At 44.9% G+C, this 26,669-nt stretch overlaps 4 protein-coding genes across 6 annotated transcripts in view; 2 read left to right on the forward strand and 2 right to left on the reverse strand.

Moving 5' to 3' along the window:
- The window catches only part of uba6 (ubiquitin like modifier activating enzyme 6), a 15,782-nt gene extending 4,039 nt beyond the window's left edge, over window positions 1-11,743 (reverse strand). Inside the window, exons 1-28 of one of the 2 annotated variants that reach the window (XM_060047039.1) lie at window positions 11,664-11,743; window positions 10,954-11,037; window positions 10,661-10,755; window positions 10,495-10,523; window positions 10,306-10,400; window positions 9,948-10,059; window positions 9,567-9,647; window positions 9,336-9,458; window positions 8,391-8,514; window positions 7,841-7,944; window positions 7,686-7,748; window positions 7,525-7,601; window positions 7,284-7,350; window positions 7,042-7,185; window positions 6,681-6,827; window positions 6,468-6,548; window positions 6,271-6,348; window positions 5,721-5,902; window positions 5,169-5,274; window positions 4,888-4,977; window positions 4,673-4,753; window positions 4,388-4,516; window positions 4,195-4,246; window positions 2,474-2,537; window positions 2,312-2,381; window positions 1,106-1,177; window positions 895-1,018; window positions 152-345 (exon numbers count right to left, since the gene is read on the reverse strand). In XM_060047039.1, coding sequence (XP_059903022.1) covers window positions 152-345; window positions 895-1,018; window positions 1,106-1,177; window positions 2,312-2,381; window positions 2,474-2,537; window positions 4,195-4,246; window positions 4,388-4,516; window positions 4,673-4,753; window positions 4,888-4,977; window positions 5,169-5,274; window positions 5,721-5,902; window positions 6,271-6,348; window positions 6,468-6,548; window positions 6,681-6,827; window positions 7,042-7,185; window positions 7,284-7,350; window positions 7,525-7,601; window positions 7,686-7,748; window positions 7,841-7,944; window positions 8,391-8,514; window positions 9,336-9,458; window positions 9,567-9,647; window positions 9,948-10,059; window positions 10,306-10,400; window positions 10,495-10,523; window positions 10,661-10,755; window positions 10,954-10,994 — 2,625 coding nt within the window. In that variant the 5' untranslated portion in view covers window positions 10,995-11,037; window positions 11,664-11,743. Of the gene's footprint in view, window positions 1-151; window positions 346-894; window positions 1,019-1,105; window positions 1,178-2,311; window positions 2,382-2,473; window positions 2,538-4,194; window positions 4,247-4,387; window positions 4,517-4,672; window positions 4,754-4,887; window positions 4,978-5,168; window positions 5,275-5,720; window positions 5,903-6,270; window positions 6,349-6,467; window positions 6,549-6,680; window positions 6,828-7,041; window positions 7,186-7,283; window positions 7,351-7,524; window positions 7,602-7,685; window positions 7,749-7,840; window positions 7,945-8,390; window positions 8,515-9,335; window positions 9,459-9,566; window positions 9,648-9,947; window positions 10,060-10,305; window positions 10,401-10,494; window positions 10,524-10,660; window positions 10,756-10,953; window positions 11,038-11,256; window positions 11,637-11,663 lie in introns of those variants that run through there. The other variant, XM_060047040.1, reaches the window with a different exon arrangement.
- A 643-nt stretch (window positions 11,744-12,386) lies between these two features.
- Window positions 12,387-16,508, forward strand: grhprb (glyoxylate reductase/hydroxypyruvate reductase b). Its single transcript, XM_060047052.1, has 9 exons — window positions 12,387-12,673; window positions 13,231-13,364; window positions 13,595-13,667; window positions 13,930-14,046; window positions 14,307-14,395; window positions 14,673-14,777; window positions 14,925-15,060; window positions 15,321-15,451; window positions 15,664-16,508. The coding sequence occupies exons 1-9, from the start codon at window positions 12,498-12,500 to the stop codon at window positions 15,783-15,785; spliced, it is 1,083 nt and encodes a 360-aa protein (XP_059903035.1). The 5' UTR covers window positions 12,387-12,497; the 3' UTR covers window positions 15,786-16,508.
- A 137-nt stretch (window positions 16,509-16,645) lies between these two features.
- Window positions 16,646-21,373, reverse strand: LOC132453946 (zinc finger and BTB domain-containing protein 5). 2 transcript variants are annotated; one of them, XR_009524844.1, is made up of 5 exons: window positions 21,059-21,373; window positions 20,417-20,630; window positions 19,283-20,161; window positions 17,151-19,172; window positions 16,646-16,879 (listed from the first exon to the last, which is right to left on the reverse strand). XR_009524844.1 is itself a non-coding variant. In XM_060047043.1 (4 exons), exons 2-4 carry the CDS (start codon window positions 20,624-20,626, stop codon window positions 18,054-18,056), a joined length of 2,208 nt encoding a protein of 735 aa, XP_059903026.1. In that variant the 5' UTR covers window positions 20,627-20,630; window positions 21,059-21,373; the 3' UTR covers window positions 16,646-18,053. The 2 variants fall into 2 exon arrangements, 1 of the variants encoding a protein (XP_059903026.1); XM_060047043.1 differs by having other exon boundaries at window positions 16,646-19,172.
- Window positions 21,374-21,765: 392 nt separating this feature from the next.
- On the forward strand, window positions 21,766-26,392 carry polr1e (RNA polymerase I subunit E). Its single transcript, XM_060047049.1, has 12 exons — window positions 21,766-21,898; window positions 22,224-22,327; window positions 22,444-22,520; window positions 22,614-22,699; window positions 23,656-23,711; window positions 24,143-24,287; window positions 24,468-24,578; window positions 24,702-24,798; window positions 24,898-25,025; window positions 25,120-25,201; window positions 25,363-25,494; window positions 26,126-26,392. Exons 1-12 carry the CDS (start codon window positions 21,835-21,837, stop codon window positions 26,289-26,291), a joined length of 1,248 nt encoding a protein of 415 aa, XP_059903032.1. The 5' UTR covers window positions 21,766-21,834; the 3' UTR covers window positions 26,292-26,392.
- The last annotated feature ends 277 nt before the right edge of the window (window positions 26,393-26,669 follow it).

Consider the following 26,669-nt stretch of genomic DNA (forward strand, 5'->3'; position numbering starts at 1 on the left):
AAATGAATTTCAATCTCAACCAAGGACATTATGAAGAATACATTTCTTTACTTGTTATCCCGCCTCAGAAACGACATGAATTCAATGTCAAATTCAGTCAGGGAAAACATCGGAGTGGACACAGAGGTCAGAGAGCGCCGTCCGGCCTCACCAGTCCTGCCACGGCGGCCGTCGACGTGGCGATGGCGGGGATGATCTTGCCGGCGATGCGCTTGGTCTTCAGGCGGTCGGCGGCCTCGATGGCGTACATCCTCGCCCGGAGGGCCGACGCCGACGCCACGAAGTCCATGTGTCCATTGGCGTCGTCGTCCTTCTCAAACTGCATGGGGGACACCTGCAGCCACTCTGGAAACAACACAACAGACCACAATAAGAGACGTCCTCTTAGAGCAGACCCGGACATCATACGGCCGGTTCTGAGTGGCCCGCGAGTAAACATGACAGAATTTCCTCGGCCCTCAAAGGCATTCCGAATTTCTTATGAGGCCCCCGATGAAAAGAGCCCACCCCAGTCTTAAGAGTATACTCATTATTCAATGTTAACATGCATGCATTGATATGTATTCTAACTACAGCTGCTGTGGCAGCAGTAAGGAGATACACGATTGTTTAGCGAAGGAGATATCCTATTCTGCTGAACAATCCTCAAGATTGATATCAGTGTAGCAAAAAGTTATTTTACAGAGATTGAGATCCCAATTGAAAATAATATATTTTAAATATATACATTTTATGCCACTTTGGTAGCGCCTACAGTTATATAATACTTCATTAAAACAATAATTTACTGCAGACGCAGTAACGTACTTCCACGGCCTTTCTGAGGGACATCTTGGATAACCTATGTGAGGAGGAGCAAATTGTTGGATCCCCAGCTCCTAACTAAGCAGTCACCTGGGCTGACGTGTCTGGCGGCGATGGCTCCCTCCAGCTGTGTGATGGCCTCCCTCTCCTCTTCACTGCTCAGCGCCAGCTTCGGCTGGTCTGGCTTCTTGGCCGACTCGTCTGTCTCGATTGGCTGAAATGAGACACACACGCAGTCAAAGTGGTTGATCGGTCATGTGGATTACTAAAAAGAGATGGTGAGCAGGTTTAGGGAACCTACCTTCTCTGAGGGTTTGTATTCTGGGATGGTGACCTCGCCGAGAACCCTGGCCACATACTCTTCACATTGATCCTGGGGAAGCAACGCTCTTGTTGTGAGAGTTTGTGCGTGTGTATCCCTCCTTCCAGCCACCACAGAGGCATATCAACCGCTTTGCTACACCGCTTTTATCCGCCGGTGTAACAAAACGAATGAACCCATCCCAACTGATCGATGGCGATACAATTTTAATTAGTAGTGAACTCAGTCTACCCTTAAAGCAAGTGCACGTTTCTGCATGTGAACCGCTTCATGGCCCACTTCATGGCCGTCCACGATGCTCGTGCATGTTGCAGAAAATATGCAACAGCGAGTGCAGTGCCCTGTACTACAAACCTTGATTAGTGGGTTAGCGAGGTGTGTTGCGCTCAAAGCCTGGGACAGCTGTGACATGAAAGTTGATCTCTTTTAGCGTCGCTGTATCATTATGGTGACCACATCACAGACCACATCTCAGCGGTTGTAAACATATGCGATCGATTTCTTACATGTATTTGTGTGTGTTTAAAGTGAATTCTCTAAATTATAGAATAAGGCAGGTTGGACGTTGCTTTTGCATTTTGAAATCATCATCACTTTATTGGGATTATTGGCAAACAATTCTGCAATTTGGCATAGTTATTTTTTAGACAATATGCAGAATCTTTTTACTTAGGAATTTACACAATCTGCAGTTTTTTGCCAGCACGCCACCCTAGCCGTATTATGTGCAACTGTGTTGCCCCTAGCTGTTATCAGATTATTGAACTCCTCATAGGGGTTCATTATGACTATCTGTTCCTCTTAAGTGATATTATAGTATGATATATTAATATACTGCTCTTGATCTATCCATTTTGAAGAGGTGAGTAAAATTACGCGAATTACGCCCCTTTCACGGGAACACGCATTGAACCTAAAGTGGGAAACCATGATTGACAAATTGAATCCTAAGTGAGCTTCGTAGTACCATTTAACTCTGATCGCGAGTTGCGTCTCTGTCGATCCAGGTTTTCCCAAGAAAGCCTGGGTATGTTCAGCGAGGTTCGTAGTACAGGGCACAGGTGTCACTTTATGTTGGCCAACTGAATATGGTGTAACACCGGGCCGTACAAATACTGTCTGACATAGTACCGCTCCATGGCGTATAAAAGGTTGGGGACTGCTGCTCTGGATCCCACAGCCTACCTTCTCGGAGTAGGGGATGTTATAGATCCCTGCAAACAGCCGGGCCATACTGACGACGAAGGTGAGGTGCCTGATGGGTAACAGATGGAGCATGAGTCATTGAGGATATTGAGACGGAGAAGTGGGTCACTAAAACCCATCTTGAATGAAGCCCATACTCACAAATTGTCTTTCAAGTTGAATTCAATAGGCGACGGGGGTCTTTTGGGTGATTGCCAAAACAAACCTTTGAGGAAAAAAAAAAGGAGTTATGACTCATTATAGAGTGGCTAAATCAGACACACCTCTTGCATCACTCCTGGACCTCAGTAACAGAAAAAGTTGTATGGGAGTCAGAAAAAAATGCGAAATTTGTCATTGGTTCCGCAAATCGACTGTTTACTGGCATAAGGATAGTTCAAAGAGGGGGCAAAAAGCAACCGCAGGAACTGATTGTTGGTGTGACTGATTTCATATGTGTGTGTGATCAGTAAAGTCTGTTTAACCCATCACATTTTCTAACAAAACACAGATTTTTATTTGGAGTCACATTTATATACACAGTTCACAATCATCAGTAATGCAAGATATACGCTGCTCCATCCTTTTTTTTTATAGACAATAAAAAGAACAAACAGAACAAGGGGTGTTTTCAATAAAAAGTTAAAAAGAAAAAGACACGGACTATAAGACGCGCCTTTTTTTCCCATTTTTCGATTCTGCGGCTTATATAACGGTGCGGCAGATGACAGCTGATTTGGAACGGAACAACAGCTGTTCGCTTTCACAAGGAAAAACGAAGGAACTTCAACCTACTTAGGCCTACTAATTAACGTTCAAAAGCTATTAAATCTTCAACAAAATATGCAGATACTGTCAAAATCGGAGTTATAGCCCAAAACGCGTTTTCAGAACATTCCATTGGCCAATTAGGAGATATATTATTTCGTCGTTTTTGGCGAACCCTTCTGGTGAAATTTTCCAAAGACAATTTTCCTTTGCCAAATAACTCCCGCCCACATTAATAATTCTTGGCCATATTTTTTATATAGTCTCGGGTTTGCCCCTTGATGGTTTCCTTATAGTTTGAAGAACATTCCTTTGGCCAATTAGAAGATATACAATTTCCTCGTTTATTGCGCCCCCTAAGGGCGAAATATTCCGACTTTTTTATCGAACGCCATTAAGGGTAGCACCGACATGTGTCTAAAATTTGGACCTTTTCCCGACTCGAACGCCCCTTCAAATCAGTCAGTTTACCCTCCGTCTGCTCCTGTAGTTTCACCAACACGGATACCACCTCTTCCCATGCCTGAATCCGTGTCTCTGCAGTATCGATCCGCTCTTCTGCTTCTTCCATTCTTTGGTGTATTTTATTTATGTCCTCCTTTATACCGATAAGTTGCTGGTTGGAGTCTTTCCTGAAGTCTCGTAGTTCTTTCAGAATTAAGCCTTAGTTAGCGTCGCCGCTCGGGGCTAATTCTTCCTGCGTCATATCGTCCACCATGTTGCTGCTAGCTAGCGACAGTTGGTCGTCCTAACTAACTACTTTTGTGGCTTATTTTCCTTTTCTGGGCATCGTCGTACGTCAGTTAATTCTTTTACAGCTTCATCGCCTTGCAAAATAATAAATTCGAGTTTCGGACACTTTTTGTTAATTTGGTCGGGAGCCTGCTGCTCTATGCTGCCATCACTTGGCACGCCAGACCGTAAGCCGATGTGGGAATTTTAATGAAAAATTAGACTTACCTTGCCATGAACATTTAACAGAGATTCAGATTTAAATCAAAACCTTTTAAATTGAGCAAACTCCATTACAACCTTTCCCTTTTCTAATAACCAGGTGTGACGTATGAGGTATGAGGTTGGGCGTGACTGAGCCACATACAGGTTAGTATACTTACTGCCGTCCTTTAACCGCGTGTCCAGAGGAAAGGAGTGCAACAGTTGAAGGGCCTTCAAGACAACATCAACAACATCCATATTACAATGCATTCGAATGCTGAGGGCCTTATAGACAACATCAGTGTTATGATAAATACAGTCTTTCCCATGCCGAGATGTGAACAGATCGAGGTTCCCAGGGCCGTTCTTTACCTTTTTCTTGAAGTATTTCTCAAATTTAAGGCGAGCCAGGATGATGCAGTGTTCCCATTGGCTGGGCCGCTTGCTCAGCAGCTTGATGACCTGGAAAGCCCCCTCCAGACTCTCCCTCGACTGCATCCTCTACACACACACACACACACACACACACACACACACACACACACACACACACACACACACACACACAAACACTTGCATTATGGCCATATAAATTAAGAAAATATGTATGATCTTATTTGTATTATTAGTTATATTATGGATGTACCAAACACCTACCTGAAGCACTGCTTCCACCGAAGAGTGAGTCTGCCAGAAGAGGTTATAGGTGGAGGGCTTTTGAGTGAACCCGCTTTCAAACTACATAACACAGAGAGAAGAGGTCACTGTGACTGCGTTAAATATGAGGCCAGGTACCTGTTAGCGTGGTACTGGTTCTGAACCTGCACCAGGAGTGAAAGGAGCCTGTGAGGCAGGGCGGAGGGGGTTCCCACCTTGTCCCGGGCCCACTGGATGGTGTGCTCTATGACCGCTGGGAAGGATTTCAGGGTGCAGAACGGGATCTCCTCCTCAGGGGGGTCCCGCTGATGGGCGAGAGAGAGCAGGTGACTCCCCAAGCACTGGGATGGAGCACAGCCTACCACCAGACTAGCACATACATACACAGTCGCCATTGTATGAGCTATCTAGTAAGCTGATATTGCGCCATGCCAGGTCAGCAGGTGTCTCGTGGGTCTTATAAGCTGAACCCGTGTGCTTCCAAAGGACGACATACGTGGCTGTTGTAGGACTCTGTCAGGTTTGGCACAATGATCTCTGTGTGTCCTTTGGTTCCCATCGTCCCCGAATCCAGGAGAGCTTTCTGATTGGATACACTTCGACTGTACGGACAAAAGTGGAACTGGTTAGATTTGTGTTCAACGGGTTATGCTATTATTTATTCAGTTCCTGGTACACTTCTCTTTGAGGCAGGGCTTTACTGCTGTTCAGGCTTTCGCTCTCTTGCACAAGGCCCTCCCACTCTAAAGTCTGATTGGTGGCGCAAGCAGGCTTGATTGGCATCAACTGATTACCACAAACAGGCCAGTAACAGGCACCCATACAGGGCAATTTGAGTCCATATTCTTTCATTCTATGTTTTTGAAACTTAGGGCATTCAAACGAGATTTGTACCGGGATCAAAGCATCGTACTACTATGCAAACTACTCACTACAAACTACTACAACAGTGTGTTTGGTTTTCACTTCCAATAGACGCCATGACCTTTCAACATGCTAACATCTGCCAAATGTATTGTAATCGTCATGGCGACAGGCCTCTGCTGACCTGTCCACGTATCTGCGGGCCTCCACGTTGTCCAGCGCCGTCACCACCAGGTGCAGGCGGGAGTAGAAGGCGTCGCTGTAGGTGCCCTCGGTTGCGGGGCACACCTTGTGCAGGTGGGCGTCCACCTGCAGCTCCGGGTTGATCTCCAGCGTGGCCGCCGCCGCCGTGCTGCTCTTGGGCTTCTGACGGGAGAGAGCCAGGTGTGTGTGGGCGGGGTTGTGGTAGAAATGGAGGAGAGGAAAGTGTACGAAGGGAATGGAAAAGGCAAGTGTTAGTGTAATCCCAGGAGCCAGTATATTGTGTTATTTGCGACAGTAGCTGTGAGTAGGCCATACACAGCTGAAATAGTGAAGCTGGTATAGTGAAGTGAATAGTGAAGCTGGGTAGCATTTAGCTTCATTCACCCCGTTCATTTCTACACTGTCAAGCACCTCTGCCCCAAAAGCTCAAGCCTGGTATTGCAGTCTGTTTCCTGTTTCATTACTATAGATGGAGAGTGGCCTAGCCCACTCTACAATAGCTCTGCTAAGAGGAAGGATCATCTGCTCACCTGTATATGATATGGCCTGAAGAGAAACTGTCGGTTAAGGTTGGATTTCTCTATGAGGTCCGGGTCTGTAATGAACACCTGAAGACACAAACATTTGGTCCCAAAATGGAAACGTTACAAATCAGCAACAAAACAAATACAAAATACAATGTTGAGACCTGGATTGCCAGGCAGATTATCTAAACTTCAAGTTCTACCTCTCCCGAGCACTTTGCCAATCCAACGCCGAGCATAGCAAAGTTCTTCAGCATCTCACAGCCGATGGCGCCACAGCCCACCTGGAAGAGAGAGGACACCCCGGTCACTATGAACCACGCCTCCGTGACGGTCAGCGCACAGGCTGTGGTCACTATGAACCACGCCTCCGTGACGGTCAGCGCACAGGCTGTGATCAGCGGTGTGGCTCTCACCATGAACACCCTGAGCTTGTGCAGCTCCAGACACATTGACTCTCCGATGCAGGCTCTAAGGCCGTCGTAGCGGTCGCCCCTGCTGGAGAACTCCTCCACGGGAAGAGACTGGAGCGGCCGAAACAACTCGATAGCATCCAGATAAAACTAAAAATGAGGATAAGACATGCGGGTTGATTAGATGATAAGAAATAATTTAAACAAGAATGAATAACATACCAAATTTTGTGATATATATAGATCGATATAGATATATGCAAATGCATGCATTACAATTTTTGTTTTAAAGAGATTCAACAGGATATAATAGGATGCTTTGGGAGAAACATTGACTGTTTGATGCATGCACAGGCTGACCCACCCACTGCTGCAGCGGGGAAAACTTCCCGGTCAGGGCCTTGAGCGCTTCCTGACTGGCCAGGCCGCCTACAGCCGCCGCCAACGGGGGGAGGGCGCCTCTCGCTGTCCGGGAAAGGCAGCGCACCAGCTCAGCGTTCACTGGAGCCTGGGAGGAGGGGTTCACAGGAAGGGTGCCGCAATAAGAGGAGGGTGCACATCGGGCTGTGGGAGACCGTGGGAGGTTCAAACCGTATTGGGACTCACTTTGTTCTTGAGCCGGCCGTTGACTTCCTCCGTGAGCTTCACTAAAACCTCGGCATCCTGTAGACACCTGAAGGCATAATTAAGCAGAGACTTTACCTCCTGCCCTTCGTGAATACGTTTTAGAAACAACCGTGAGCCGGTCATCACTGGACACGTCGGCAAAGGGATTTTATCTTCAATGACAGTGAATGAAAAACCAGAAGCAGAACGGAAAGCGAAAGAGGATGGGGGTTTAGGTTACCCGATGTTGGGCATCCTCCCCTGCTGCTCCTGGAAGGTGTCCAGAGCCAACATGGCTGCGTGGATCTGTAGTGGTGCCTGGTGGGTACAAGGTCAAGGTCAACCAGAGGTGACACGAGGAAACTGTCTGGTTCAAAGGCACCGCTGAACGCACCCCCTCACCTCTGGTTTACTGAAGTCTGGGGTCAGAACCTGAGGATCCCACAGCTGTTTCTCCATCGTCTCCTGAAACGTACACACAACGCGTACAATATGATGCATCCCTTTGTTATTCCTATTCAGGGCTCGGGTTGCTTAGCTGCAGCGTGACAACTTACGAAGCTGAACGTCATGGGCGTTTTCACCAGGGCAAAGAAACCTCCATGTGCATAGGGTCGGAGATGGGATGTGTCTTCTATTGAAAAACTATGAGGAGAAAGGACTGAAAACACACACACACACACACACACACACACACACACACACACACACACACACACACACACACACACACACACACACACACACACACACACACACACACACACACACACACACACACACACACACACAGAAGTGTATAGCAATATTTAAATCCATCATCGCTGAAAAGTAGGCTATATAGGGACGAGGTACAAACTGCAGAACAAACAACATATCTCTCGACCTAAAAGCCACAAAGGAAGACGTCTGCCTGAGGAACATCATGTGCGTCACTTCCAGGGTGACCACATGGCCTCACTTCCTTTCAGCGTGGGCTCTTGAGCGAGGGCCGGGACTATATTGCAGCTGTGAGTCAGACCAACCCCGTGGGAGCTCACTATAAAGTGTACACACAGATATGTACAAGAGAGGAATCCAGCTAAAACGGCCGCCGTGGTACCGTACCCGTCACTGGCCGCGTGCTGCCGTTGAGCTCCTGCATGCCGTTGACCTCCCTGAAGAGGACGGACTGGCCTTTCTGCAGGCCGTGCGGCCGGTTGTCCATGCAAGTCACCACCCCTGGGCTGCCCTGAGAGGGGGTAATCGGTACAATGCGCAGGCATTAGTGTCTCTTAACATTATGAATACAATGCCGTGTTCTACAAAGGAATAAAGGATAGCTAGTTTGTGCTTCTCCCTTTGCTTACAAGAATCTTCGTTTCGACAGTAGGCTCGGCTAGTTGCCGCTGCACAGCCAGTCACACACTTACTACGTTTTTTTAATTCTTAAATCCTCCTGCCTTCTAACTAGCCTGGCTTCGCCCGCCTAAGTACTTCCGCTCGATGTTCATTTCCCTTCAGTACTACGTCTGGATTTGCGGTATATTTGCGGGTTTTCTCTGTCCAAATTGTGTGCGTCCAATCAGCGAACAGAGGGAGTGGCTGAGAACAATGACGTTAAAGTCAGCTCTCGTTGAAGGACGCACAGTGTTTGGGTTTGTTTACAGCCTGTGCGCGACGTGATTCCCGGCCGGTTCCGGCGCACGACATACGTCACGACCAAACGATAGCGATTGGTTATGGCAGATCCAGAGTGGCACTGGGCAGATCCAATAGTTTTAAACTTCAACAGCGCCCGCCTTCAAGTGAGTTAACGCTAGTCGATTGAGTGGTGCCAGATTAGTGTTTTCTAGCTACAAAAGGTTCCCCTTTGGCTTCACCAAAACAATAAGCAGATAGGACTACAGAAATGCACACATGTAATACTTTTTGCACATGACGGTACACATAGTATTAGCTCTCATTCCTACCTCTTTTCAGCCATTATTTTCCATTAAGTATTTTAAGCAAGTACTTTTATGGTTTTAAAGGTGCGTTTCACAAGCAAAGAGATTATTCTGGAGTTCAAACCTGAGTGATGCTCTGGATGAAGATCTCCTTGGGCTCCTCCCCCGTGGGGTCCGACACCTCGAAGTCATCCCCAAAGTCACAGAACACCCTCACGCAGATCCCATGGGCACTGCAGCTGATGAACTGCAGCGGAGAGGGGACACAATGGATGAGACATGGATGAGACATGGATGGACGGTCTGCACCTTCAGAATCTACCAGGGAAGGCGAGCCAGCGCTGCGTAGACGTACTCTGACGGGAGGCTCTTGTGAGTGGCAGAACTCGTTCACTCTCTTTTGGAGATTCAGGCTGGCTTCAGTCAAAATAACACACTGGAGAGCAGAGCAAAGCACAACACAATTTGTCACACATAAAAACACATTAGTTAATGTGGTGTAATGTACATTACAAAGATCAGTAGGCCCAAATCTACAAAACATGAAGACATTACAGACTTTCAAAAACCTTGTAAGCACTTTCCCAAGCCCAACCAAAAACTATACCACCGACAAATCTAAACAACGCGTTTACATTTCTTAAGCGGCACACGAACACACATACTCTAGCAATATATTTTGATTTAAATAATGATCTAACAATCGATTAGGAAGTATTGTGTGCACGGCTCTTACTTGGTACTTTCTGAGGAAGCTGAGGTCAGTGTTGTCATCCAGAGTGGATGAAGACTTCTCCACATGAACATAAGGGTTCAGCTCCACTATCCTTGGGAAAACAGCTTCCACCCTGGAACAGATTATAGTATGTGTATCCTATAATCTGCCACTATTTTCTCCTTCTTATCATTGAAAGAGGGAGAAAAAAAACCTCAACCAACATGCATATAAAAGGGACTTCATTTGTCGGATAAGTATGTGGGTGAGTAAGAGAGGCCCAAGAGAAATATGAATCATCATTGATTTGGCCTGTATTTTAATCGATTTTTCACATCAGGACAGCTATACAAGGCACGTGCCACCCTGTCAGCCTTACCTCGTCCTCTGGTTGAACACATCGTCTTGGCGGATGAAGAAGTTGATGCCCAGATCCCAAACTTCACACTGCTTGGTGTCATGTAGGGTTACTGTCTGTAGACGTATAGACACACACACAGACATCAGTAATCCAGTAGGGAACATTAACTTTTGTAATCACGACAACATTGTTTGTGAAATATCTTACCTTAACACCAGCAAGGACAATATTCTTGGCTGCGAATAAACATAAAACAATAGTTATATTTGATTACGATGGGTCCTCAATGGGTCTGATGATTTGCATTATGATCATGTGGACATGACAATGCCATAACTCAGTTCACAGGACAAAAAAATACTAGTTGGCACACCTATCTCAATTCCCAATCCGCCCATTCCACTGAGGAAGACTGAAGACTGGGCCATCTTTTGCATAGCGCTGTCTCCCAGTACATAGCGCTGACGGCTAGAATAAGAAAGAAGAGACAATAGTAACCCACAGGAAAAAAAATACATAAACTCTGTAACAATAAGTGAATAATAACGTGTGTCAACTGCATGGGATCTCCATGTGATTTCCGCTCAGGAGGGTTCCTGTATGCCAATACATTGTCTATTTTTATCCATCTAGACTTAGACACGATAGACATTTACAAAAACTTGCCTGTACAGAGAGTCGTCGATCTCCATTGAATCTGCAGCCATAGCGGGAGGGGAAGAGGGGGAAATCCGCTGGTGCAAGAAAAAGCTAAAGAACCAGAGACATCATAACACAGAGGACAAACAGCTGAGTGCATTTGGCAGGGTTTCTTGTTTATGTTCCAAACATGTATTAAGTGACCGTACACATCAAGGCAATCTAACAAAAAACCAACGCATTGGTCAGTTAGAGCTAAATTAGCCAACGTTACTAACTAGTCACCAACACCTAACCATCGTTATAAACCCATAAAGTTATAAACCTTACTCGCTAGACTACTCTCCGCTAGCTTTGCTTTGTATCGGCTCTCTTGAAGCAACCGAAGGCAATTATAGTCCTATGCTAAGCCTGACAGAGTAACTCTTCCATTAAGGTTGTTTGTGCGTGTATTTGTGTATGTATGTTTGTGTGTGTGTCTGTGTGTGTGTGTGAGTGAGAGTGGGCCTACGGAAAGCAGCATAATGTTAGCAACTAATGTTAGCCTAATAGGTGGCACTGTCTGAGAAGCCGGCATAAGGCAAGAACACATGCAAAAAATACTAGCGAACAGCTATGACACATACGCCACAAGCGAACAGAAAATGGCACACATTTAAAGTAAAGTTATGATGATATAAATAAATTGTGCAACCTTTAAAAACATTAAAATAACGCAATTGATGTGAGATTGCTACCTGTCAGTGTATGCGAAGAACTGTAGCGAATGAATGGCTCTGAATGGCTAGAAACTTGGAACGGTTCCGGGTTATTTTTTGTCACGTGACAAAGACTTCCAATAGAGGGTGAGACTAGGAAGGCATATAAACCTTGTCAGTCAATAACGCTTATGACATGTATAAAATTTGGCATCATAAGACAAGCTACAAAATGTTGTTATTAGATGTAATTGTTTCTGCGAATTAGCATGCTAGTTAGCAGAAACTCTATGATCAAGCAGCATGCTTATGAAAGGCTGCAATGACTTGACATGTTTTGATATATTTTGGCATAATCATCTTCAACTTGCAGTGGTACTTATATTATATGGTATCTTATATAGTAACCATTCTGAAAGAGCACACCAAAATCAATGAACCAGACTTTTGTAAGGTTGCTAGTCATTTTTGAGACCCTTACTGTTTACACAGACAAAGGTCAATCATGGAAAAGTAAAACATTGACATGAAAATGTGTCCTTCTTGTGTGTGTGTGTGTGTGTGTGTGTGTGTGTGTGTGTGTGTGTGTCCCTCGGTTTCCCACGTTTTTCCCTCACTATTTTCTATCTTTTCTGCCCTAATCTCTCTGTTGTCTGGGAGCTTTTACAGTTGAAAGCCCCAATCCTGCTGTAAAGACCTATCGGGGAGTCCTCCGCATCCTCCCACCTCTCATATTGGTCAGAAAGACCACAATCTGTGCCTCCCACTAAGTAAAGTCTGATACCTACACATGGGGTCAGTTCCAAAGTACCAGTGTGTGCCTGCCTGTTTGTCTCTCAGGGCCCTGTCCACAGACTCAACCCTCTCTCCGTGATGTGGTGCAGCCGTGTGTCCCTGCGTCGTCTCCAGCACATCGCCGTAGCGCCGTTGAACCTTTTGAGGAATGCGACTGCCGGTGCCGTTCAGCGGAACATGTCCAGCATGTCCAAGGTCTACGTCACCAGACAGATCCCACCGGTGGGCCTGAAGATCCTGCAGGAGTCTGGGCAGTGAGTCCTCGCGTCACACAGAGACCGGTGATTCATGTGTAACTCGGGACACTGCACACTTTGTGCAGCAATATATGGATATAAATCAGGGCTTTGTTGGATATCTGTTGAGGCCTTATTTAGTGTGCGTGTTAACTTGTATGTTCATGTAAACAGACTAGTATTAATTAGTTTGTACCTTAATTGTTCATTTATCAAGTTAGACTAAATGAACTTTTTTGAGTTAGTATTGTGCGTGAGTTTCATCATCAGTTTATCATCATTATCATACCTAAATGTTTATCAATGGTTAAGTAGGCCTAGAGTAGTAGAGGAGTACACATACACTGCCACAACTACGGTCTTTCAAATTTATTTTTGTGTTATGCTCCTGTCGACTTGGCATAACTTGTTCAAATAAAACAACTCTGCACATAGAATTCTTGGCCAGCTTGCTGCGAAAGATATTTTGTAAGGATGCGTTTCCTTTCATGATTAACTACAGGAAAATGAAATACAAATTATAGTGGTATTGTATTGCATACCAAGTCAGGTCATAATGAGTTTTGTGTTTGCAGGGTGCAGTATGAGCTGTGGGACTCAGACGACGTCCCAGTGCCCAGGAAGGAGCTGCTTCAGAAGGTGAAGGGGGTCGACGCACTGCTCTGTGTGCTAACGGAGAAGATCGATGCAGAACTACTGGACGCTGCAGGTCAGCCCTGGCAACCTATGGCTGCTGCAAGTAGCTTATCTGAATGCAAAGAGCAACCCCCCAAATGTATTGTTTTTTGAGTAATAATATGTGTGTGTGTGTGTGTGTGTGTGTGTGTGTGTGTGTGTGTGTGTGTGTGTGTGTGTGTGTGTGTGTGTGTGTGTGTGTGTGTGTGTGTGTGTGTGTGTGTTTGTGTGTTTGTGTGCTTCTTCTGATGAGTATGGCTGTAGGCCCTAACCTGAAGGTCGTTAGCACTATGTCAGTGGGGTTCGACCATCTCTCTCTGGAAGAGCTTAAGAAACGGTGAGTGAGAAGTGTTTGTGTGTGTTGTCAATTGTGTTGCGTTATGTGTGTGTGTGTGTGTGTGTGTGTGTGTGTGTGTGTGTGTGTGTGTGTGTGGTCAATTGTGTTGTGTGTGTGTGTGTGTGTGTGTGTGTGTGTGTGTGTGTGTGTGTGTGTGTGTGTGTGTGTGTGTGTGTGTGTGTGTGTGTGTGTGTGTGTGTGTGTGTGAAAATGCATGCGTATCTGTTTGTGAACACGCTTCCATTAAAGCTCTACTGCTCAGGGGTATCCGTGTGGGCTACACCCCTGAAGTGCTGACGGATGCTGTGGCCGAGCTGACCGTAGCTCTGCTCCTCGCCACCTCTAGGAGGCTGATCGAGGCCACACACGAGGCCAAGACGTAACGGCATACACACCACTCATACATTACCAGAACAACATCACACTATATATATATATAGAATGGAGCCTAACCACAGAGGCGTCATCATAGGCACACAGATGGGTTGGCTCATGTCACTAATTAGGGGCGTGCTACTTTATGTACCAGGGGACATAAAACTGAAGTGTAAGACACATACACACTAATACACTCATCAAATACACACTGATAGTGTATACCCTGTGTATTGGTGTGCTACCCTTTGTGCCAACCTGCAGCGGAGGCTGGGGAACGTGGAGAACTCTGTGGCTGTGTGGACATGAGCTGGCTAACAGCACTGTGGGCATCTTTGGCCTGGGGAGGATTGGTATGCATAACAAAAACACTCTCTCTCTCTCTCTCTCACACATGCATGCACACACACATCCACTAACACACCCACACAGACACACACAGTGTAAAACAAATGCATCGGCCATCGGTGTACATATATACTTTATATATATTATATATATATGTATATATATATAATATATATAAAGTATATATGTACACCGATTCATTACCTTACCACATTCAGAGGTCCCTCACAATTGTAGATGTTGCTTGCCCGTTTGACAACATCTATATTCTTTCATTTGAAGGGGTTGCTATTGCCGAACGCCTTGCACCATTCAAAGTTAAGAAGTTTATTTACACCGATGTGGAACCCAGGCCTGAGTTGGCTAGTTTGATCAATGCAGAATATGGTAAGCACCCCCCCCCCCCCCCCTCATTTTCTTTCTGAATTATTATTATTGAAATTGTACTCGTCCGTTGCTAGTGATCCCCGGATGTCGACCATCTTCTAAATAACCAATATGAGTACCTTTGACCATGTGTGCATATTGTTCTAGTCTCCATGGATGAACTGGCCAAACGGTCTGACTTCCTGGCCGCGTGCTGTGCTCTCACGCCAGAGACGAAGGAGATCTGCAACAAGGACCTGTTCTCAAAGATGAAGAAAACCTCCATCTTCATTAACACCAGCAGGTTTGTTTATCATACATTCATAGAAAACATAATAACACAACACATAACTCTCAATGCGTCCAAGCCCAAACAGATCAACAACATCTCACACTATCTCTGCTAAAGTGAAGAATTCAGCTAAAGATAAATATGACCTCCACAGATAACCCTTTAACTACCATGGCTGGAATTTGCTCTCCACACGCAGAGCCCGATCTGCTCTGACGTGCGTAAGTGAGCCTACTAACAGAGTGCTTGTGCTCTCTCTGTGGTTGCATCAGAGGCGGCGTGGTGCACCAGGAGGACCTATATGACGCGCTATCTACCGGACAGATTGCAGGGGCTGGACTAGATGTGACCGTTCCTGAGCCCCTGCCCACAGACCACCCTCTCTTTACACTAAAAAACTGTGGTATGTCTTCTTATTTTACACTCGCACATTTAATGAAGGGAAATTAAGTCTGGATACAGTTTGGATAGACCCTCAAAATTCTCTGCCAGACAATACAAGTTTGTTACTGGGATTTCTCTGAGGAATCATTTTTCAGTAACTTAAAAGCACAAGAATCACTATAAAGCCTAAAACAACTATATTACAAAGTTTGCATCATTCTTTTTCTACAGTGATCCTACCCCACATTGCTAGTGCCTCCTACTCCACCCGCAATGAGATGTCCGCCCTGGCAGCCAATAACCTGCTGCTGGGCCTTCGCGCCAAGCCAATGATCAAGGAGCTCAAACTTTAAGTAACCAATAGACACTGACTTCACCTGTTTATTAGGCTAGTCCTCTTTCATTTAACTTAGCTTTCATTCCATTTTATAGTCAAGACTATACAAATACTTTTCTGACAACTGTGCAAATGTAAACATGTACAAATCTCACAAAGGAATGAACATTTACTCTTTAATATATCAATATAACAACTAAAGCACTGTTTTTTAAAACGTTTGACATTGATGACCATTACATCCAGTGTTAAGTTTTACACTAGGTGTACTGAAAAAGCATGTCAAAGAATGTACATACTTTAAGGTTGGCATAGGAAAGCCAAGCTTTTTAGAGGGTATAAGGCAGTAACTAATTCTGGGGCAATCTAAAGTGTATGTGTTTTATATTTCCCATTATAAGCTGTTGCAGAAGACAGAACCATGGCAAGTTTAACAGGCCTCTCCTGGATGCAAACAAGCCATTTTAGAAGAATCAAACTTCAACCCTTGGTACTGAAATATATAATCATGTCGCTTCAACTCAACTCCATATCTGCTCTCACATCCTCTTCACTCCAAGATGTATGAGAGTTAAACATGGCCAACCAAACCATTATTTCACTACACAGACCATTTCACAAGCCTTGTGTATTCCTCACTTATAGTCAGAGAAGATTATAGCTTAAATTAACAGTGACGAGTTCAATCAATGTTATTTTCTTTAAATAATAAAAGAAATACCTTTCTTAATCTCAAAAAGGACTGTTTATTCCTTGATTACTATAAGTAAAAATGCAACGACTGAATATTAAGTTGCCATCTCAAAATGGGAGCGATGTATTGTAGTTCTAAGATAGTATAAATAGACAGTGTAACTGACACAAAAAAGGCCAACATGGAATAAAGACTTTTACTCAATACCACATGATTCAAGTCAATCTCAGTGACTGAAGTTACCGGTAAATCTATTTCATGTCAAATTGGCAATAAATCATTTGCCACAAAGAAGGGATAACACAATAAAAATAACACAATATATAAATTATTTGATACTTCTAGATCCAACCATAACAATGGAGGTACTTCAGACTCTGTCCTGTGGTAGCTCCACAAAACACCATCTGTAGAGTCTCCTAATAACAGAGGAACAATAGATAGATGACAGAAAAGCAACAACAGTTTTGCACTTCTACATGACAGTAAACATGGTATTTTTTGGGTTAAACAGAATTTACATTTTTCTGTGCATTTAATGTAAGTTGGTGAAATGGGACACATATAAAGCACTGATATAAAATGATGTGGCAGAATACTACATCTAGATTAGTTAATGTATTACTGTGTTAAAGTTAGAGACAAATTATGCCATTATGAAAGTTCCATATTTACATGTCTTAACACACTGATACATTTGCTATACCTTTTCAACATTTGGACTCAATTGTTAATTTGTTGATAGTGGCCCCCTCCATGGTCCTATGAAACAAGTCTGCATACAGACGGATAGTGCAAATCAACACAAGGTTTGACGGCTCAATGCTACTTCTTCATTCAAAGATCATTTGGCACATTTCTGTAGACCTTTTAACACACATACGCTACGATTACAAGCTTAATCTGCTTAACTCTAGGATTCAAAAAGGTGCTCATACAAGGCAGCAACCCATTTAATTGAATGACATAATTCAAAGCACTGATCTAGCACCTCTTCTACATATTTACCTTCACTTCTGTAAAACGGCTGAGCAACAGCAACAAGGACACAGAGAGACACACAAACACACACGCACGCACGTAAAGAAACATCAACGATTTCTTTACATTATAAGGGGATCTGGGGTTCACTGGGGTTCACTGGTACATCACATTCAGACAGGAAACCTAACAGTACCATACTTGGGGAATCTTTTGGATGTTCAGATGACATAGAAACGATGGCAAGGACAGTGTTTTACTACGCACCAACAGTGGAAAGAATTACCGCAATGGTACATTGTCTAGGATGTTGTTGTTTTGTATTCTTTACTATTTTCACATAGCAGATATGGGAATAAATAAGGTACAACCACTTCCACTGCCACTGACATAAAAATGTATTCACGTCAAAATGTGTTTAGTCGGTGACTCAGAAAGTATACAAAACACAACCAAAACTATAAACTCAAGTATTACCCAAATTGGACTAGATAGAAAAATGATACAGCCTTAACATCTCGAGGGGGAGAATGCGATCTTTCCATTCGGTCATGGTTTCCGAGCCACATAAAGAAGACCCCTCCGTGGCTTCACGAGGGGCCCACTCTCCTACAGCAGAGCGTTGGGCATGTTGATGCTCTGCCAGCGGAGGCAGGTGGTCTTGGAGTGCTTGTACAGGTGGGACGACTGGCTGAATCGCTTGCCACACTTGAGGCACGCGTACGGCTTCTCCCCCGTGTGCACGCGGATGTGCTTCTTGCAGTCCGTCAGGGTGAGGAAGGTCTTGCAGCAGATCTTGCAGGCGTATTTCCGCGCCCCTTCCACCACCAGCACGTTGTGCTCCGACAGGGCCTTCTTGCACTTGGAGAGCACGTCCGCCGAGGCGCGGGTCAGCTGAGGGGGCAGCGAGGTGGGCCGGCACCCGCTCCCGTCGTAGCCCCCCGCGTTGTTGAGGAGCAGCGGCCCGCCCAAACTCGACGAGGAAGATGGAGAGTCTTGGGCCAAGGCACCTCCTCCGATTCCATTGGCCAGCTTGGGAGCCACGCGTCGGTAGCCGGGGTAACCCATGGAAGCGTTCCCGACTCCTTCCGCCGCTCTCGAGGCTTGCGCCAGGGAGTGGAGGCCCAGACTGGAGTGCTGAAAGTCCAGACCAAACGGGTCAGCACCCCCTCCCTGCGAGCCTCCCAGGTCGTCGCGTAGGGGCCGAAGGAAGAGAGACTCGCCGAAAACGCCGTGGCCCTCGCTCCCCAGAGACCCCGAACACAGCAGAGAGCTCGAGCCGGACGTGCCGGCAGCTTCCTGTCCGAAAAGGAAATGATGCGTGGCTGCATCGCCGGTTGTGGTGTTGGGGAGGTCATCGTCCCTGGCGGCCAGCCCAGACCCTGCGCCTCCGAACCCCTTCGGGCCGAGGAAGTTGGAGATACTGAAACCGGCTTTTCCGATTGGGCCGTCGCCACACCCGAAACCCCCGGCGGTCCCGGCGCCTCCGCCCATCCCCGCCTTGAGCCGCAGCTGGGAGCTGGGCTGGAGCGTGGTGTCGGAGCGAGGCCGGGGGTCGGAGGACATGCTGCGATCACTGCTCTGGGTGCTCTCGGGACTCCGCTCCACCTTCTCCCCCTCGTCCTGACCCCCGTGCCCGGCCGGGTCGCCGCCCTCGGCCTGGGACGTCACGTAACTGCTCTCGTCGGCCGGCTCGGGGGAGCTGAGAGGCTCACACTTTACAACCACCTGCATGAAAAAAAAACATTACATCACATTACATTGTTTGATCCATTTTCTTTACATACAATGTGAATGTTATGCTAATGTTACGCTAATGCTTTTGTCGTTGACCTCACCTTGTCTTCCAGTGCCTCCTCCTCCTCCTCCTCCTCTTCCGTCTTGGACATTTTTGCTTCAGCTCTGTTTTCTCTGAGGTCTCCTTCCTCTTTGTACTCCTCCTTCCCCACTCCGCCCTGCCTCCGCCCTGCCTCCTCCCCTTCACAGTGCACACTGTCTGATTGGCTGGGCATCTGAGCATCATCTTGGGAAGCCTCGACTAGTCCGGCGACTTCTACTGATTCCTCGCCCATTTTGTGGGAGTCTGGGGAGAGCAGCGGGCCTTCCTCCCCGTCTTCCGCCTCGCCCAACAAGCCTCTGGTCGGCACAGAGGGGCGTGGTCTCTGCCTGGGTCTGTCGTCCGGTATGCCCAGGGTAAGTGTCTGCTTGCGCTTGTGGAAGCGCCGGATCGGGAAGGACCCCGCCTGTTCAACCGCTCCACTGTTCAGAGACCTGCCCGCTCCGTCCCCCTCCATGCCCCCCAGGGCCGAGCTCACCAGACTTAGCCCCAGCTGCTGCAACAAGAAGGAGCGCTGCAGCCTGGATGTAGCACTGTTAGTCGCTAGGCTAGCATTCGCTGCTAACTCTGCTGCCTGTTGCTGCTGCTGTTGTTGTTGTTGCTGTTGTTGTTGCTGTTGCTGCTGCTGCTGCTGCTGCTGCTGCTGCTGCTGCTGTCTATGCCTCTGCTGATCCTGAGGTTGGTGCCGCAGGGGTCTGTCAGCCTGGGGCGACAGGGGCAGGGTGCGGTTGGTCAGGTAGTGTTTACAGGCCTTCACAACATTATTCAGGTGCAGGTGTGAAGCTGCTAGGAGGACATCCATCACGTTGCTTTCCCCCAGCACCAGCGTTGACGTGTACATCATGTCAACCAGGGCCGCAAAGGCTTCTGCTGTTACCACCTGATAAAACAAAAGTAAAAGATGACCACGTCATTCGTAAAACATAATATCGGCACCTATCAGATCAGCAGCATCAAGCATAACAGCAGTTGGGGAAAAAAACAGTCCTCCGCAAATCATTTATGATTTTCAATTTCACATTCCACGTATGTGTATAATAACCTTTATTATTACAGTAGAATCACTATTATAACTGCCTATTAAGATTAGCATTACACTAGTTTATTTCCTCTAGGACATTAAAGTCCTCCTTACCTCACTGTCCAGCTGGATCATGTTCATGCTAGTGTCTCCCTCTGTCACGGTGAAGAGGGCTCGAAAATGGGTACTGCAGGCAGCCAGCACTGCCCGGTGTGCCTTAAAATGACGGCTGCCCACCATAATAACACAGTCACACAGCTGGCCATGGACACGTTGGTAGTTGAGTTGCTGGAAGATCTGCTCAAAGTGGCTGGGGAAATCCATTGCCCTGAAGAAAGTTGAGAGGGGGTGTGGTAAAGAGGATGGGAAGACGTGAGAGATGGTGTGTTTGTCATGAGGCATTTAATGAATATATAGTTCTGAAGATAATTCAATTTCTATCGTTCATAGATATTCGTATAGGCCTTTATGTATACATGTAAATGAGGCTACATATGCATATCAAAAGGTGTGAAAATGTGTGTACAGTAATTAAAATGGACATTTGGCCTTTACTTCAGCTAAATCTTTTGAAAAACACATGTTGCAATGTTTTGATCAAGCGACCTGTCTGTAATGCTACCTTTTTATAGTTAGGCTAGATCACACTGAATAGTCAGGGCAGGTAACATAGAGGTGGGTCATTGTATTAGTAACCCTAAATGCTAACGCAACAACTCGGACGCTAGGGTGATATGTGGGGTGTTGGATTCCTACCTTGAATGCTCCTGATGAGAAGACACAAGAACTGAACGGGCCCAAGCTACTTCTTCAGACGGCTACCTGGACTAGCCTTTACATGGATGTATGCCTTTGCGTGCATTTGCAGTTTAGCTTGTGAGCTGTGTCTGCTAATCCATAGACGGGTGTAGTACGAGTCACACGTTCATCTCTTGATGCTACAATAAATCAAACATGGGTGCTTGTCATACTTTTCAAGGAAACAAAGTAGCTCACGATACACTGACTATACTGTACACCATTTTTTAAGTAGGGCTGGACGTAGAGGACGGGCTCACGTGACGTCCTAGACCGGTGCTGCGCATGCTTCGTAGCCAGCTCTGTCTATCAATCAATCAAAGGACATCATTCATTTCTAATATAAAACCTGATTTATAAAAAAAAAGATTGGAATAGAAACATTTCCTCTGTAGCAAGGGTTTATATTTGACTGAGATTACAATGGCATGCCGTTGCAGTTAGACTCACAAGGTGGCGCCAAAGCTTTGACTCTGACGGTGTCTGATTGCAGAATAAGTATAAAGTTATGGTGCGTTTGAATCTCTTGTTATCTATGAATACATTTATTTAGCAACATTATTAAAAATGGCCTTTCAAATGATATAACCGATATGATATTTATTTTTGTGGCGTTTCTATTATTATCTCTAAAAAGCCATTGCACTAATACTCCTTACCGCGGGATGCCGCTGTAGTAATACCCCCGTTTCATCGACGCATGCGTGCTCCTACTAGTACAGTCGTCAACAACAATGGCTGCTAACTGCACGTTTGTGTGTTGTGAAGAAGAAAGAGATACAGATAAAGCTGCTATTGGTAAATGTTTTGTATTTCATATATTTGGGAACTTCAGATTTATCTTCGGATACGTTTAAACGAATTATTACTAAAATACGTCGTGTTGCATGTAACCGCAAAACGCATTTTATACGGCACACGTGGGTTCTCTGATGCTTTCCCTGAACTCACATGGCAACGTTACCGCAGCCGTAAACACCTGATGTACTTGTTTGTTGCTTCAAAATAATGTTGTGTTAACCCCTTTGTAGCGGTGTCCAACGTACATGGCGCTGTCACATGGCTTACCATCAGAGCAATGTGTTTTACTTACAAGGAAATGTATGATGTTTTCGTTTGACAGTTCAGTTTTCCAATGGAAATATAAAGAACGCAGAGCAGCTGGACTTCACGTTCTACAAGAACACAGACGAGGAACATCCTCGAAAGAAATCGAGACGTTTGTTGGTAAGAATAGTTATTCTTTTATTTTCATCAGGGAACTGTTCCGAGACATCTGCACAAACATGATATTGATGTATACTATGGCAAATCCGTGCACATTATTCTGCCTTTCTTTATAGGTTGCTGAATCCGACAGACTATCGTATGTTGCAAACAATTTTGGGCCAGGATCGTTAAAATGCAACAACCTTTGCAAGTACGTTATATTTTTTATGCAAACGACGTTAATACACAACCTCTAGTTTGCTTGTTTTTTTTTTAACAATTGACTTCCTTCTTGCCTCTGCAGATACTATGTTGGGGTGCTGAACAAAGACACCATGGAGATGGAAATGCACAGTGCTCAGCTCTTTAAAATGCAACCTTTTATTGCAGGTAAAAAATATTTTGGAATGGAGAACAGAACAACCACAATGTGGCTATGTGGCCACAGTTGTTGGATTGTACCAAAACCACAATTTGGAGAATTACTGTTTATACCATCTCTAGAATATTTCCCCAGACTATTTAGGCTTTTGTGTGCAACCCAGACAGTTTAAAGGTTGCTTTCTTCATTATTAAGATGTTTGATACCCGTGTTAGCAACTCCCCCTCCGCCTTCCTATAGAAGCCCATTCAACATCAAACTCGACTGTAGACTCTTTGTAAACACACATCTCTACTTTTCATGATGGATATTGTCCTTGTAATGAATGAATCGCTCGTCATTTTTTATTATAGATTCTTTCACTTTGTGAATATCTGATGCACCGAAGAAGATGATTCATTGCCTTTTCGATTATTTTTCAAAAAGCAAACAGGCCGATATCGATTGCAGATTTTTATATATATATATATATATATTTTTATATATATTTTTTTTATTATTATTATGATCCTTTATGCTTGTTATATCATTTTCACGGGTTTCAAATATCTAAATGTTGACGCAAGAAAATCTGTCTGGGTGCACACAAAAGCCTGGCTAAGTGTGAAAATGACCCCAGTAGTTTTAGGTGAAATCCCATTGTGTTCCACTGTGCAATACATATCATCCAGAATGGGAAAAACCTTGATCCCCCATGTTCTTTGTTAATATAGTTTGCTCTATTGCTATTAAAGAAGTAGGATACGAAATGTATGTACTAATACATAGACATACCAATTGCTACTTGGGTTATAGCTACTATTATAGTTTTATTTTCAGATGATATTACCTGTCTGATATTTATGAATAGGGTAAATAGCTTTAGTTGCAAATGGACATAGTGCAGGTTTTAACAAGTTATATTTTTGTCCAGTTTAAACTAACTGATTGGTTTAAAGTTTGGAACTGTGTTTTTCAAATCCAGGCGAGCCGAAGGTGACCGAACAGGTTGACAACGCTACCCTGACCTATTCTGAAAAGGTACCATCCCTTCAACTAACCACACCCATCACAAGCATCACCCATGTTACTTTAATCACCACAGATATCACCTTTTGTCTGTGCTTTTGATCTCCTTCTTCCAATATGATCTGTGTCCAGTTTCTCGACTTTTCTTGAGAATAGGACTGCAACTAACAAACGTTTGCTGTTTTGTTATTTAGTCTTTGCATCACAAAATATGTGATGTCCTAATTGTGCACGCTTTAACTGACAAGCAGCCAAGAAAACAACAATTATTTATAAAGATCCTTCAACCAATTATTTTAATTTATATATATTTGTATTCTTGTCATTACATTTTCAATAGATTTTCTGTCTATCAACTTATCGTTGCAGTCCTACTTGAGAACGCTGAGACATTGGAAACATGTTTATTGGCTAAGCCTTGTCTGGCTTGTGTTTTCCCATAGTTGAACTCCCTTGTTGAGGCGTTTGGAACCACCAAACAGAAGAGAGCCCTGTCCTCTCATCGGCTGAACAAGGTGGGCGCCGAATCCCTGCAGCGGGCCGTGGCCAAGGCTGCCAACAGCGTGATCGAACAAAAGGGATTTGCAGGTAAACGCGTCTGTTTGTGTGCTAACTATGTCCATTCACTTCGATCTTTTGGGTGGAAATCTGCTGCTTTTGGTCAACCATTGGATGTGTAGGAAATGCAGGAGATGATTTTGTGCCACCTATATATTTCTTTAGGTCAGTCTTCTTAAATACTCTTCTCACTTTTGTCTTCTCCCTCAGCTCTCAGTGAAGAGCTCCATGAGGCCAGTAACCAACTAGACATGGCTTTATACATCCCCCCATGCTACCCTGACGCTGAAAGGCCTGAAGATGTCTACTTGTTTGATGACCGTATGTTTTACCATATGTTTTACCAATCGGAACTAACTTGGTTTCTTCACCACATCAACATTTCCATCGTACGTGTTCTAAAAGCTGCTGCATATACGTTGTTTTTCTTTTATTGTTTGCTAGTCTTGTCCCCGGCGGATTATGAAGAGTTGGCTGTAGCTGGTTCCCAAATGGCTTCTCTGGCAGAAGAGGGTCTGCAGACATTGAAGGATGGCAAATAGTAGGATTCTGTCTCCCTCCCTCTCTAAAGCATGATGGCTGCCTAATAGACGGTGACTGATTCTTGATAAGCCTTACTTTTTTTTTTTTCATGCAACAGTTTGAGCATCGTTAAGCATATGGAATCTCTACCAAATGGAAAGGATGCCAGGGAGAAGATGTTGCGCTGCTGTGCCTACCTCTACCTGCTCCTGCAGCTGCATCGAGCTGGAAGGGTTAATGGCAAATGTGAGTGCTTGATGACAATTAATACATGTCAATGGTGCCAGTTATTTTTGCCCATACATGCATTTTCTTATTTTTCCTTTTCACTGTATTCCAGTTGGCCAGAATGAAGGGTGCACCTTCAATCTCCGGAAAAAAATCTTTAGGACCTTTACTGTGGAGTCCTTTCGGAAAGGCTGGTATGACACTACCTATTTATTCACTTTTGTCTGCCCACATGGTACAGTAAATGTATAGCTCTGGGCCTATTTCTAAGCCGTCAGTCCAGAATGTACATCAATAATCTATTTATTTGATTAAACCCAAATCTAACACGGACGTCTTTCCCATTTCCTTGCAGTCTGAATAACCAAGTGTCCCCGTCCATGCGTGCGAAGATTGCAGCCTACTGCCTCGCACTGCAGCTACACATGGGTTACATGTCGGTGAACCTGACGCTGCTGCAGCGAGACCTGTTAGTCAAGGAGATGTGGTAAGTGTGCTGTACGTCTCACAAAATCAGACTTTAGATTCATATCTAAAGTGATGGCAGGCAACCTCAAAACTGGGGGGACGGTTGGTTACATGTATTCATGGCGTCATATTTTTTTTTTTTCCGTCACGTTGCTGGAGGCGTGGATCTTCGAGCACGTAAATTGCGAACACAAACTAGGCCAGCACTAGTAAACAGGTCAAACGGCCACCCTCTTGGACTGGCAACCACATAAATAAATACTTTTTAAGGTACTCTTCTGAAAGCAAAACTTTAAAACAATAGTTTTCTTTGGTAGAATGTCTCCGTAACAAATCAAGAAACAAGTCGTAACTCCGCCCCTTGCAGTTTTTTCGTTTCCGACCCAGGAGATCTTGACCCAAGAAGTTGTGCTGTAACATAGAACTCCTGGATCAGAGATTCTGCAGCTAAACCGGTGCAGAGGCACAGCATGCTAATCTACATGGCCAACTGATTTGGAATTTTTTTTTGTGAAGCAGCCAGACTGGCCCACTCCACAAAGCTATGAAAAATCGGGTTCTCCCTCCTACTTGATCAAAAAGTTTGACAGGAAGTCATTATTCAGTTTAATTTTCTAAGGTGACCATTCCCACTCTTTGTTATCTTTCAGGATAATGGAGGTTGCCAAATCAATGGGACTGACTCTCATAAAGCCTGCCCGTGTCAAAGGAGCGACGCTTGACCCAGCAGAGGACCACAAATTCGCCACTCTGGTTCTCCCTCTGGTCAAATATAAAGCCAAGTTGGATAGGAGTTTTAAGAAAAAAAGAGAGTAGAGGAAGAATTACAGAAGCGGGAGAAAGAGGTGCAAGTCAAAGAGTACATCACACTTTGAAACAAATCTACTGTATTTCATCAAAATAAAACGTATAAAGCATGGTTCCCGCGGGTCCTTAAAAAGTCTTAAAAAGTCTTAATTTTTTTTGTGTAAAATTAAGGCCATAAATTGTCTTAAATTTACTGTAAATTTGCTCTAGGTATTAAATTTTGCAGAGGGTTTTTTAAGACTGGGAAATTGTCGCGCACAACAAATCACCTAGTGCGTCTTTTAATTACGGCATTTTCAGGAGTTTTACGTTACGTTAACGTTGACATCAGTCATCGGGGGGCCGGTTGCATCTGCAGCCTGCAGCTGCGTCTGTAGGCTAACTTGC

Source organism: Gadus macrocephalus, chromosome 3 (assembly GCF_031168955.1).
Source record: "Gadus macrocephalus chromosome 3, ASM3116895v1".
Lineage (NCBI taxonomy): Eukaryota > Metazoa > Chordata > Actinopteri > Gadiformes > Gadidae > Gadus > Gadus macrocephalus.